Genomic DNA, 14340 nt, shown 5'->3' with positions numbered 1-14340 from the left:
GATGCTGATTTTCTGAGAAGTGATATTTTTTTAGTGCTTTTCCTCAGGACAAGTACTCTCTAAGCCTGTGACAAACACTACATGTAACACTTTTAGCACAAAATGTCTCTGTATCAAAAAAAAAAGAGTTTTGTCGACGAATTTCTCGGGTTTTTTAAGAAAGTGGAGCTTACAGTTCTGGACAGAGTGATAAAATACTCTGGGCTGACCCAATTGGCAAGTTCTGAAAAACTGCTTTATCGGTGGGTAAAAAGAAGCTCAGTCGTCGGGAAAACCTGCAGTTTTTTTCCCAGTATTTGCAAGAACTGGAAAGTAAAAAGAGTCCTGAAAAACAGCCAGCATGTAAACCTAATAAGCATTTGCCACACAACTCCAAACTAAATTTACAACCAACTACTGTGTAATAACTACATGAAAACCCAGGAAAGCATAATTACACCATGTCATACTGCGAAATAATGTGCAGGGAAGCCGTGCTCTGCTGGATTTTATGGCTGCTGCTCTCTCTGCCCAGAAACAAGCTCAGAACAAGCTACGGCTCTCAAATGATGCTATTAAATTCATATCCTTGTACCGTCTTTACTGGCAACTGCACCATGCCTGCTAATTAAGGCATCACTCCTATAGTTTGCGCTCAAGCAAATAAGCCAGACATTCCATGTGAAAACTAGTTACAATAAAGTAGATGCGGTCGCAACCGGAAAACCAAAAAGGCTGTTAAGAGTTCACTTTACACAACAGCCATTGGACAGCGCTGACCTGTTGAGTGAGAGTTCAGAGGCTGCTTCGCCGTAGGGTATTCAGTCTCTCTGCTTATTTCTTTGCTCAGACATGGCATGAGAAGAGAGAACATGTTGACATAGGTCTGCAGAAAGCTGACAATCCAGCAGAAGATGTGCTTTATTTCACGTCCTACCACCTGAAGCTGTACACAATGTGCCAGTGTGAGATGTGTTAGTCTATAGTTTTGGCCGGAAAAAGCAGCAGTGGGTTAAGTGTGAACGTACTCAGTGGGGCGTAGGAGTGCAGCTTTGCCCAGGCGTAGGATGACCGGTCCTCGAGGGTTGCGGATCTTCTTGACATCTTTACTCTTGAGCAGGGAGAATCGCCTCACCAGATTAAAACCTGACAACAAATGACGTTGATCAGCATCCACATGAAGAAAACTTGGAGAAAAACATGTCTGTTGGCATATTGCAAGCAAGTCGTTTCACCTGTGATATTGTGCCTGGCCGTCTGAGGGAACTTCCACTCATCCACTTGCAAGGATGGGCATTGATCATCTGTGGAGAGAAATAGATAACACAGGGGGTTAAGTAGGAAAAAAGTTTTTAAAAATCTGGTGTGAAATGGACAGAGTTTTGTGTGAGAGCGAAGAAGCGACTGCAAACATACGTGAGAAATAGAAATATTGATCCGGAGGACAGAGAAGTCGAGAGGAGTTGGCGGGGTTGAAAAAGAGTCAGGAGTGTAAAACACAAAGAGTGCGATGAAATGAGGGCAAAGCTGTGGAGAGAGGAAGACAGCCCGATCTGACAGCTTGTCTTGCACCAAGCTTGTCGGAAAACCTGCAGTTTTTTTACGTTTGATGGATATGTTCTCACCCTGTCAGGGGAGGTTACAGAGAAAAGTGGTGCCTGTCAGAGCGGCCTGCCTCAGTACAGAGGGGAGACGTGAGCTGTGTGGAAAAACTGTACTTTTACAGGTAGACAAGGACCCTGTGAATCACTGTGATCCACATCTAATTGATCTCTTTGGGGCCAAGGACCAAGGCCCCGAGCAAGACGTGCTACAGGGCAGTTTTTCAAATGGTGTTTTTTTTTTTTACTATGACTGCAGGGAAGATGGAAGCAGGTGGTACCCTGCATTAATCAGAAATGATTTTCTTTGAGCTGTGTTGCTGTCAGTAATATTCTAAATCATTCCTGAGTGCCTTCTGCTAAAGCTGAAGGCTAGACATTTTTAAATTTACCCTGGTACAATGCTGCATCTTTTCGAAACAGAAAACATTTTTGCTCGAACTTAAGCTGCAAACGCAGAGCAGGATCTATGCATAGGCATTCTTGGCAGATTAGGTTTTATGGCCTCGTGATGTACTTATAACTCTGATGCATTTGCTCAATACCTTCGTCACGACTAGTTATTTACTATGCGTTTGGCCTGCATCAACCAAAATGAGCTGCGGATTAGCATTGGAAAGACACTATTGCCTATTCCGGTCTTCAGCAGCACTCGATTTTCTCTGGACTTGGTCTTGAATCTGACCCAACTGCCTAACCCTAACCCTAACCCTAACCCTAACCCTGACCCAACTCGATTAAGTTGGTCTTCATTGCTCCCTTGCTCACCTACATAAGTAAAGATTATGTGTCTCCTGGATTTATGGTTTGAGTTGTTGAGAACATCTTTTTGATGAAACAGTGAGTGCACACTGCATGGTGAGTTGCCTTGCAGCATGCAACAGCAACACACAGTCTATGTTTCCAACCACAATTCAACTTTATCCAGACTGGAAGTCACATCATACCAAAGGGAAGGGAGCCTAATATAATTACTTCAATAATAACATAACTGACTTTAATTAAGAGTTAAATATTAATTTCACGCAGGCTGGCTCAAGAAAGAATTGAATCACGAGCAGCGCTTCATCACCTCACGTTCAGCGGTTGACACCCTGCAGCTTCTGCTCATCTCGGTTTCAAAACAAAAACAGTTCGGAAGCACAGCACATTTCAGCGTGTGTGTGTGTGTGTGTCATTCTCTTGTTGCTGTCTGCAAGAACAAGTCATGTCGCGGATAAGAGATGTCAAACAGTGGTGTTGGAGTATCGTTAAGAGAAAGTTGAGGTGAAAACTCAAGAAAATTGGATGGATTGAATGTGACTTCTGAGCAAAGGGACAGAGTCAGTGAAGAGTGCAGGAAACACCAAGCAGTCTTCTGAGCCCTCTGATACTCTCTGACAGTAAATGCTTTTTTCGTTTACTCTGGCACTCTCTCTCTCTCACACACACACACACACACACACACACACACACACACAGCTGTATTTATAACTTGACGGGTCCATCCTGAAATGTGCACACTCTGCAGCCTTACAAAGACTCTCCTTCCTTAATAAAAAGCACATGCATCAAGAGCTTATCTTCATATCTGCCATCACAGGTTTTTTTTAATCAATCAAGTAAGATCTACCTTTTGTCGCTACTTAGTCTCTTTTTTTATTTTTTCGTTCCCAATTTCTATCGAACAAAATCACGAGGAAGGCTTTGTCAGGAGTAGTCCTGGCTAGAGGCAAGGGGGAAGGCACAACGAAAAGTCAAGCAACACACAGACAGGCGAAGGTGGAGAGAGGAGGAAGAACAGAGAGCAGGAAGAAGGAAGGTGAACATTTTATATGAGCTGTTTGACTGCGTTGTCTCACCAGTGGTCATTTTAGCACATTTCAGGCTCAGTCTGTCAACTTGCATAAGTCTGAGCTGAATTTTAGAATGCTTTACATAATTAAGGTGCACCTCAATTTTTCCACCCGTCTTTTGGTGCCATTAAAGTTTTTTTTGTTTTTTTTAGATGAGGCCATCTCTGCGGAACATGTAGGGGTTTCCAAGGGGGCTGTGGCTGTTTCTGGCCACCTGATCTGATCGTGTTTTAACCGTTTTGGTCCAGTTAGTTGCTAACTTTGTCATTTGTTGCCGCTTTTAAAGCTGCGGTTCAAGTTAAACGTTGTGTTTACTTGGAAGAGATTTTTGCTCGCTTCCATGGGATACACAGGCTATTTCTACATCACTCAGCAGATGGATGATACTTTAGTGGACTGTTGCGTACTCAGGCACTTTGGCAGTTTGGCAGAGGACACACTGCAGAACTTGAACCCCATTTCCTCTCAAGCTGTGATCAAAGGAAAGTGTTTGCTTGTTGACAAGCCAATTAGTACATAAGTACGAGTGCCACTCAGGGATCCTGCTAGCAGCTGCATCTAGCCTTAAAGAGATTGGAAGGTCTTGGCTGGGTTCACTTCCTCTTTGATGGTGCTGTGTTTGATTCTTGCCAAAGCAGGTAATGATGCTTCACTGGCAGTCATGCAGTACACTGCTGTGAGAGTTCCCCCAAGTTTGCCTTGCCAAAGATACAAATTCAGGACATCTTGAGTCTTTACGGAAGTGAAATCCTGCATTTTGATGTAGAGACTTACACTTCATTTAGAGAGTGTGCAAGTAAAAATGTGGCAGACAAGGGTCGATGAAGCGTTGATGAATTGATTATGGTAAATCCATCAACAAACACATTTCTTCGTCCACAGGCAGAAGTTCTACCACTTGGGAACAACTCAAACAGTGCCTTGTTGTGGCCGGGGGTCTACTGAAACCAACTGCCCCTGGGTTTTAATACCGTTTCCGCAGCAGCGAGCACTTGGCAGAGCACTTTCATTTGGGAGAAGAGGTCACAAAGTGTGCTCACAGACTGTTTGATGTGTGGTTTGCAATAAGAGAGGGTATGGGTAGTTATTGAATGTGCTTTACAACGTGGCATTCCAAGATAATTGGACTGGGCTGCTGATCAGCAGAAAGTCCGACTCATCCAAGTCCCGAAACTATTAAACACATGCAACATATGGGAGGAGAAGGGCATTCTGGGTGGTGTAGTTGATGATTCAACCCAATGATTCAATGTAGCCTATAAGATTAAAGTGTGGGTAAAATGACAAACCGACTGGATTGTAAATGAAGGAGGGATTGAGACAGAGGGTGAGAGTGCGTTTCTCACTCGTCTTCCCGGCCAAATGAGACAGACAAGAGAGAACATTCCTGTTTTTTCCAGAGATAAATCGACAGCACAGAGGAGTGGAAAGACTTAAAACGCTGCACTTCAGAGGGATGAGCTCACTAATGTTCCCCTTTGAAGGCCTCTGGCCCACATTCAATACACTCTCACAAGCTCACACAGACTGGACTCATGACATACATTGACAAGCTTTTCACAACAATAATTTAGAGAGCGCACGCTGGTACACTACTCAAATTAGAGCGGGTTGTTCGACATGATGTCTGGCAACCTGTGTGTGTGTATGTGCATAGTGTGAATATATACATTTTGGTAAGGCTTGATAAGACCGTCAGAGAACAGGACACATACGACACATAACACTTGTTTTTGACTGATCACATTTGTCACGTGTTAGTCGTTTTTATGTACCCTGCGGTTTTGAGATGTTACTTCATTGCAATGGACTTTTTTTCGGCAGAAAGTGGAGACACAACAGGACAAGTTCATCCATGAAGCAGTGACAAGTTTAAGTGTTTTGCTCAAGTTCTTTAGTGAGGTTCTGGGACTGCCCGTGATAGCCTGGGCCAGAAAAATCCAACTAACAAAGCTTTCACATTTTTTTTACGCAATCACTGATATAGAATTGTTTGAAGTCCAACTACAACACTCACATTACATATGTTTGCTAACTCAGACTGCTGAAACATGCAGGAGTAGAGGATGTGAGGATGTATGGGTACAGTGACTATCGTATATGTGCCTATGGCATCAGGGTGTTGAATAAATATATACTTTTAACCAGACTCTGTGATACATGTCTGCTTCTGCTGCTCGTCTTCTCCAACTTCCAATTTTGTGCAAATGAGCTTCTAACTATACCACAATTCACTGGCACCAGAAAACATACAACTTAGCTCAGACACAGACGGAGGGAAACTGAGTGAAAACAAATCCATACACAAATCCATTACTTCAGACTGCGTAGGGTGTGTGGTGTGCACACAAAGCCCCATATCAGCAACACTTTCCCAAATGGAGGGAATCTCAGCAATTTAATTCGACGATGGGGCAATCATCCAGCTTGACTCCTCAACACTAGTTTTACTCAAACCTGCTTTCCTGCTTGTAATGTCAGCAAATTACCAGTAAGTAGAGATTTGGAGTCAGAGAAATGAGTGTATATGAGCATGTGTAAGTGTGTGTGGTGCTTGCTGTGACAAAGTGTTATAGCTGCACTTGAGAAAGCACTTTATACCCGCCACTGGGGGAGATGACTCTGGGGAGCCGCAAGCTGACTCAGTCTCATCTGAAAAGCTCTGGGTCTCCCAAGAGGGACCCTCTCCTTCACAAAGCACGCTTCAGCGCTCCACCAGCTACGGAGGATTGCTCGGCCCACCAAGTGATATCTCAGAGCTGGACCCCGACAACACACTGACAACGTGGTGATGGAGTCTGACAGTTGGGAAGGCAATAAATGAATGAAACAAAACAGTGAAATAGATTGTTCTTCACCTCTCTGCCTCTTGGTTTCTTCACATGCACACAGTCTCGAACACACCAACAGACAATTATACTGACATATCAACATTCTCCCAATTCCATATATGTACATACAGACACTCAAAATCTGAAAACCTCAGCTCACAGACACTTAGAATGATTGATGGCTCACAACCGCACATGGTAAACGCACACGCCTCCTCGCCACAGCCTGACCACCCTGCCACCAACAGCCACCAGCTTGAAACACACATAAGCTGTAATTACAGTCCGCTTTGATTGTAGCTTTCGGGCCCCATCACCCACACGCACTCCCAGACACAGATGGACGCGGTTCCATCAAACGGACGTGCTGCCGGGAAGTGAAGAGGAGTTCATATCGCCAGCATCCAGCAGGAAAGCGAACTGCAGTCAATGAGCTGCTACCTTGTCGATGACAACTTTTTTTTTTTAGAAATTTGCATATCTGTTTTCTTGCCGTGAGTTAGATGAGAAGATTCATACTGCTATACGTGTACGGTAATTATAAAGTTACAGCTTGTTAGTTTAGGTTAGTGTAAAGCCTGGATTAGAGATAAACAGCTAGCCTTGTAGCCAGTCGAGACTCAATGCCTCTTCAACTCACTAAATTGCTGATGTAGCACTTGTTAAAGGTACTGTGTTGTTACAGAGACTAGCATTTTTCATTCTAGGATGAGTGAACTGGCAGCTGGCTGTGGCATTAAAGGACAGATATGAGAGTGGTATCCATCTTCTCATCCATCTCTCTGAAAGAAAGCAAATGAGGGTGCATCGAGCGAATCACTATTTTAAAGCAAGATTTAGTCTTTCGTCAAGTTCACATTTTTTTAACCATGCTTATAACCACTACTGGAGTTTACATTTATTTTAAAGGTCCAGCAGAGGAAACTCACCTTGCTCAGATGTCAGCATGTCACATGAGCCAAAGCTGAGAGCCAACAGAGTCAGACAGGACCAGAGAAGCCACATGGTTTCACAGCGCCTCACCTCACCCACCAGCTGATGGACGAACAAACAGAAAAAGAGAAAGTCAAAAAAAAAGTCAAATCCTTGGTACGTTCCGTCAGAATGCCACCCAGTCTGCTCACTCACTGATAGCGGCACATTATACTTGACTCCTAAATCTTCATGTATATTTATGAGTCAGTCACAGTTGATGTGTTAATTATGTGGTATGATGCGGCCTTTGTTAGCGCCATATGAATTAACCAGAATGTCTCATTAAGGAGTGGAACTCTATAAAGTCATTATCCTGTCCAGCTGGTTGGCCTTTGACTGGGCAGCTGCCAAGCACACACACATGTGAATTTGTCTGACAGAGTGCACTTAAGTGTACACTCACACACACACACACACACACACACAGATGACCATACCTGGGAAAGAATTCAAAGTCAAAAATAATGTACACATTCTGCTGCAAACGAATACCAAGACAACAAAGCAAAATGCATGCATGAAATTTAAAAAAAAATATTTGCATGCAGGCTGGTTGGTGGGGCCAAAACACACAAACACATCTGGAGACTATCCCACTGGAGCCATGGTTGTGATGCACCAGATGCTTCCACGTGGCTAACAACACACACACACACACACACACACACACTCATGCACAGATTAAAATATGTGCCACGGCTATAGACAATCATTATATTCGGCCTCCACAGTCACTCTTCCTTCCTACAAGCCCTTTTGATAAACACACTCAAGAATGCACACACATTTACACACCAACATCGCCCGCTCCACACATCCCCGGTGACCTGGGCTTGCCCTCAGCATGTGTGCAGGCCCCCATAACTCTTTGGTGTTTACAGGTACAGCAGGGCCCTCAAGGCAGGTGGGCGAGCAGACTGTGTGTCTGTAACACACACCTGTCCCGTCTGCCGGGAGAAATGACCCCCATGCTCCCCTGGGGGGTGCGCAATGTGGCGTTCCTGGCCGGCAGAGGACACATCTATAGCCTGACCAGACTGTCTGCAGCTTGCTGCTAACAGACAATGTGGTGGAGGACAGTGTTTCAAATGATGTACTGAAATAACAAGGACAGCTTGAAATGCTCCACATTGTGAATTATGCATTCAATGTTGGGGGCTGCCGACTCGAGGTGTGGTTGTTTTCCAGGTTCCAGGTTACCATTTCATGACAAGAGCAAGATCTTAGCAAGACACCGGATAATAATGTGGCACGATTTATCCGAGTGCACAACTGTTGGCAACATGGACACTTTCTCTATGCAAAAGTAGCTGCAAGCTAAACTGCGAAGAAAAAATAGTCTCCCCCTGCAGGGTTGAAAGTTAATCAATGCCTTAGACGGCTGAGTGTGAGCACTTTAAAGCTGCAGCCATTATTATAGGCTTCATGCCACATGATTGCAATAATAAAAAAAAACGTTCTCACAGTACATAATGCATAATGCATCACAGTCCAGAGAACATAGGCTGAGGGAAAAGTTACAGCTCATTGCTGTTATTATCTGGCCGTAATCCAAAAGAATTGAATAGGCTTCCTAATATGTATTGCTGTGGACGTCTCGCTTTCTCCTTCTCTCCCTGCATTCCAGCTGCAGCTTCACGGGCCACCCAGCTGGCTACAGCAGATAATGGCAATGTGGGGTTAGGCCACTGGGCTTGGCTATTAGCCCGGAAAGCAGGCCTGCGAGCGATCGGGGTCACTGAATATGAAGCCAATACAGGAAGGAAAACAATGACAAACTTTGAAAGTCTTCCAGCATTAAAAGCTTGAAGAAAAGCGCAGGTCAATTGGTGACCAACATCGACAATCAAAACACACGCCTCATCATTTCTTTCGTTCAACGGCAACAATCCCTTGAAGAAACAGACATGCTCAGTATTGCGTGGGGTCATTTCGGTTCGAGGTTCCGACCGATTGACTATTTTCTATTTCCAGTACAAATACCGGTTCCAGTACATTTTATGGTTTGAATACAGGGAAAAAAAAAGCGGTACTGATATTGTCCTATAACAAAGGAGATCAGTTGTGCTCAATGCTAAGCGATTTTTCTTGTCACACATTTCATCATCATTGCCACCACTTAAAGATGGAAAAACAGCCCCAACACAAGCCTGTTTAGAGGAACACACTCTGACAGAGTTAAATGAAACATGTCCTCTCTATGGCCTGACAGGAGAATTGCTTATTAGCCACCACGACACGGATGATTAAGTGCACCAGTAGCCCACTGTTTAGACTACTTTCCATCTGCTTTAATGGGAGAACCCAGCATCAATGTGTCGGTCATGTAAAATGTGTGGGTTCACTCTCGTTCCAGCTGTCTCTCCCAGCATTCTGTACCAAGAAGATTGATGGACAGCTCGCCAACAGCTTATCTGTTTCCAGTCTTCCCTGGTCTATCATATCATCACACACACAAACACACACAGTCAAGAGTGGTTTAGGTGCTGTGCATTGAAAATAACCTCCTGCTCAGACCTTTTTATTGGGACCGTGACTGAATCCTGCAGAGAAGGTCAACTCTCAGCAGAGGATGTGCAGGAAAGTCCACCAGAAGTTGACTGGAATATTTACCATATTCACCATCTTTATGTAAGCATGTTAGCATGCTAATTGCCAATTACAACTTAACACTAAGTACAGCCAATTCTGATGGGAATGTGATGAGTTTAGGGTCATTCTGTCATGTTTTGTGACCATCAAAAGCTTCCCTTTACTGTAACGCTGATATGTCATGATGAACACAACAACATGTACACGTACACTCATGGCTCTTGAAATTTTGGATGCACTTCAGCCCAAACCTGAGAGTGCATTGCAGGCCTGTCACAACAGGGAACTTGGGAGTGAATAAAAGTAACAAAAGATGCCCTGATGCTTTGAAAGACTCCAGATATCAACAAACCAGGAAGTGTTAAAAGACTTGCAAAGGCAATGTCTCAAGCTGGATGACACACAAAGGAGACTGAGGCAAGTTTCTACTGGCCTTACATACTGGGTTATGTTCAGGGCCTTCACTTGAATATCTGTGCCTGAGAAACAGGCCAGCACAGTTGCAGATTGTGGGAAAAAAAAAGGAGTGTTGATGCATGCAAGGCCAATGACCGGCTGAAAGCTGACCATTTCTGCTTAATCTTGAATCAGCAAAGAGTCAAGTGGACGACACAATTAGCTGCAGGCTAGAATTGGAAGGAGTAAATCACAGACAACTTTTAAGATGGGTGCGCAGGCAGGATGCAAAAGGCAGCACACGTGGGATGGCTGAGTGATGAAGTGATGACAGATGTGACTGTGGCATTCAAGCTTCCTCCTTTGGAATCCTAATTCGATTTTGGACACTGGTCTCAAACCAGTGCAGTGCCATGCTCAAGACGTTACTTAGCTTGAATCATATGCATGCCGCAGATCCAAAAAACGGTTCAGCTCACAGGCTTTTCCATGTGCCGCAGGGGTTGGACGCAAGCCACAAACAATCACAGTAACAACTCGGCCCTTAATGTGTTGCATTAAGGCCTGCTTAGGATATGAAGTGGAAATCAGCATCACTTTTGCCAGCAGCCACGCCATAGTTGTGGTTTAAAAAGTTTCTCGCGAGAAACAATTAAGAAATTCAACAAATCTACCATGAGCAAGAAGTAGCCGACTCAGCAGATATGACTGCAATGATCCCCACTGGATCCCGCTAAAACCGTGACACTTTTCTTCAGCATCACCATCAGAGGGACACTTCTCAGCTGAGACTTTACAGTTGTTTTTGTCATCTGCTGTGTAATGCGCAGCGGATACTATTGCCGTGGGATGTCGCCTTAAGCGCCTGTTGCAATATGAACCGACTGCAAAAGTTTCCCCACGAAACAGTTACTTTACAAACTGCAGTCTTGCTTTACTGCCTCAACTGCGACGTTACTTTAGAACTGCCATCGTTGACATTTCCAGCCAACACGCCCGTAAAAAAAGTGGACAAAATCCATCGCCTACCTTTAACTATTGATAAATCCACCAACTTGCGACCACATTAATCCGGAAAGAAATGCGTGCGTGTATCCGGGAGAAAAACAAATCTTGTGGGGCGACGCTAATGCAATTCAAATGTAATCCAGCTTGTCCTCCCGTCCCGTTGATTTATTTTCCTGAGGCTTCTGCACGGAGAAAGGAAACGAAGACAAAAGTTAGGGCAAGATCGTCCGTGTCCAACTTTTCCCCCTCCCCTTTCTCTCTCTCTCTCTCTCTCTCCCACTGCTGCACAATCCAAGTCCTAAATCCCTCTCTCCCTCTTCTACTCCCCCTTTGCTTTCTCAGTGGCGTTCTGGTTTCTCCCTACTTCCTTACTTCTTTTTTTTCCCCTCTCGGTCTCTTAACTCTTCTCCATCCCGAAATCCCTTCCTGCCTCCCCCCCTCCCTCCCCCTCCTCTCTTCCCTCTCCCATCCTCTCTGTGGAAGATCCCTCAGTAAAACGTGTGGTGACGTCACCTTGTCCACAGTGCTGGAAAATGAGCCTGGGGTATGTCTCTAATCTCTCCCTCTCCTTACTCTCTACCCCCCACCTCCTCATCCTCCCCTCCATCTATCCTTCGCCTTTCACGGTTTGATTCATGGCTTACTGGAGGGTGAGGAAAACCTCCATTCCGTCTGGGGTTAAAGCACTGTATTAGGACAAGAAATATGGATAACTGCGGTAATGGCTGGTGCATTATTGAGAAGAATTTATTCCATTGAAATTAATGAACTTGCTTATCATACTTATCTTTGATTGACGGCCAGGTCCACAGCCTCCATATTGTTTTATCGCTGGGTTTTATTGCATCCAATCCATAAAGTGGTCTCGGTTCCAACCCCTGATCATTAAGAAACACTTGTCTTAATAGCCACATCAATTCCACCTTCATTGTCAGTAAGTAAATAGTTCTGGAGGTGAATAAATATCACTCGAGCATTTGATTTATATGTGCCTCCCCCGCTGTTGTGGCTGAATAGGTGCTGAGGAGTGCTCACATCTTCGAGATATTTATGTCTGTACTATGATCAGAGGTCAAATCCTCCACCGAGCCATTATCTTTAACTTTCTCATTAGTTTCAACCTCTAGCTCAGACAAAAAAAAAGAAAGTTCAAACAGCATAATAAGAAAGAAGGACAGGAACGAGACGTTCAGGCTCCATGAATGACTTTAGCAGCTGTCTAGCAATCCTGCAACCTTTGAACTGCATGGACATCTGGATACGACCCCTTTGAACTAATATTGGTGAACACAAAGCTTTTTGGTCACTGCCTGTGGGAAATCTGGATAAGTGTGTGTTTGTGAGCATGCATGTGCCTTCATATGTGCTGGTGGCACAATAACATGGAAGCAAAACAAAGTTCGTAATAACTTTATGTGCAACTTTACACCTTGTTTTGAAATGTACCCATGCTGAACACTAAATTCAACTGAACAGCAATGAAATGGTTTCATCTTAGTGGTTTGATTTCTTCTCTTTGAAATTCCCAGTATATCATGTTAAGTGCAAATTCAGCAAGCATCAATTGCTCATTAGACAGTATGTTTTTCCAATTGCCGACCACTAAAACAAAATTTACTAAGAATGTGTAAAAAGACTATGGTTTTAAAATGCAACTTGAATCATGTGGGCCAGAAATATAATGAAACCACATCATGACACAGAAATATGTAATGTAGGCTATAAAGATCATTTCAAAATGATGCTAACAAAAGTGGCAAAAGAATAACACCCAATTAATCTGCTATTCACAAACATTTCTGTATTTAAATGTATGTAGCCTATATGTTGTATGTATGAATATAATTTGCTCAAAAAAAAGCCTTTAGGATGTCTACAGAGACATATGAGCAGACATTAAGATTCATCAACTCGTGTGAGCAATAGGACCACCTGTTGTCAGGTGTGAGGCATTCCCCAGCTGAGGGCTTTGTGCGAGTATGGTAATGATGGATTCTGCTAAACCGACTTAGTGGCACATGTTTCATTATGCATATCAGGAGAAAATGAAAGGGCCGTTTCTGTAGAATACTGTGGATTCTTGCCAGAATATTTTTCAATAACATTAAGCTAAATGGTCCTGAGACGAGGGAGCAAGCCAAAGAGAAATGGGAGAACCCCAAAAGGAGATACAGGATAAAACAGATCGCTGGAAACCGATATTCTCTTTGATGTGCTTGGTTAATTCGGATGGTTTCTGAGCGACGCTGGTGTGAAAAAGGGTTCGCTCATTATTCATTCTTACCTTTTTGTTTCAACACAATCTCATTCTTCTATGAACTGGAATGGGAACAGAGGGTGGAGGAGCAACAGCTGCAAATTCTTCCTGCCATGCACCGTGCCATTGGAAACAAACATAGTATACAACCAACAAACCTCAGAGCCAGACCTCCTGGATGGCATCTCCAGGTATATATATATATATATTGTGCACAAGCAAGAGAGCAAAAATGTGTTTCCACCTCCAGAGCTTTAATCAGGGTTGCCACACTTTGTTTTCATCCCCCCAAAGGTCTGCTCAATCAAAGGACGAGCCTGAGAATGGGGTCTGTTGAACGGTTCTTGGGTGCAATCCTTTAGCGGCTGGCCATAAGTGGGTTATGATTGTAATGGGATTTTCATGGCATGGATAGCCTTTATCACCTAACAGGGAATAGCTAGGTGGAGGATAGAGGCTTTCAACATAAATGGGGCAGTTTTGTAGAATGCGTTTGTCATATACTGAGCAGGGATTTCCAACAAATATGTTCAAAACCAGTCCTGATGCATTGCATATGAATTGCATTTGAACAGTCATATTGTTTGTAGCCAAAATAATGTAGTTGTATCTAAGTGGCTCACAGTCAGATATTAGTCAGGGCCACTTTATACGAAGAAAACCTTTTTTCCTCCCCATTTGCCTGATATTTGGCAGTATGGCTTGGTTATGGGACCTCACTGTCCTTCCATGAGCAGATGTGGAAAGTCTAAGGCAGGTAGAGCAGCAGCAATGAACACCATAGGACACAGAAGAGATACAGGAGATAGGATACATAGGAGACAGAAGAGAACGGGCATCAACGACAACACAAATTACATCGATTT

General features: G+C 43.8%; 1 protein-coding gene across 1 annotated transcript in view; it reads right to left on the bottom strand.

Moving 5' to 3' along the window:
• Positions 1-11474, bottom strand: part of col16a1 (collagen, type XVI, alpha 1) — a 51347-nt gene extending 39873 nt beyond the window's left edge. Inside the window, exons 1-4 of the mRNA XM_079288408.1 lie at positions 11239-11474; positions 7176-7281; positions 1215-1283; positions 1008-1125 (exon numbers count right to left, since the gene is read on the bottom strand). Of these exons, the coding sequence (XP_079144534.1) occupies positions 1008-1125; positions 1215-1283; positions 7176-7251 (263 nt within the window). The 5' untranslated portion in view covers positions 7252-7281; positions 11239-11474. The remainder of the gene's footprint in view (positions 1-1007; positions 1126-1214; positions 1284-7175; positions 7282-11238) is intronic.
• Between the last annotated feature and the right edge of the window lie 2866 nt (positions 11475-14340).

This window comes from Melanostigma gelatinosum (genome assembly GCF_949748355.1).
Source record: "Melanostigma gelatinosum genome assembly, chromosome: 17".
Classification (NCBI taxonomy): domain Eukaryota; kingdom Metazoa; phylum Chordata; class Actinopteri; order Perciformes; family Zoarcidae; genus Melanostigma; species Melanostigma gelatinosum.
This window is presented reverse-complemented; position numbering and strand designations above follow the sequence as displayed.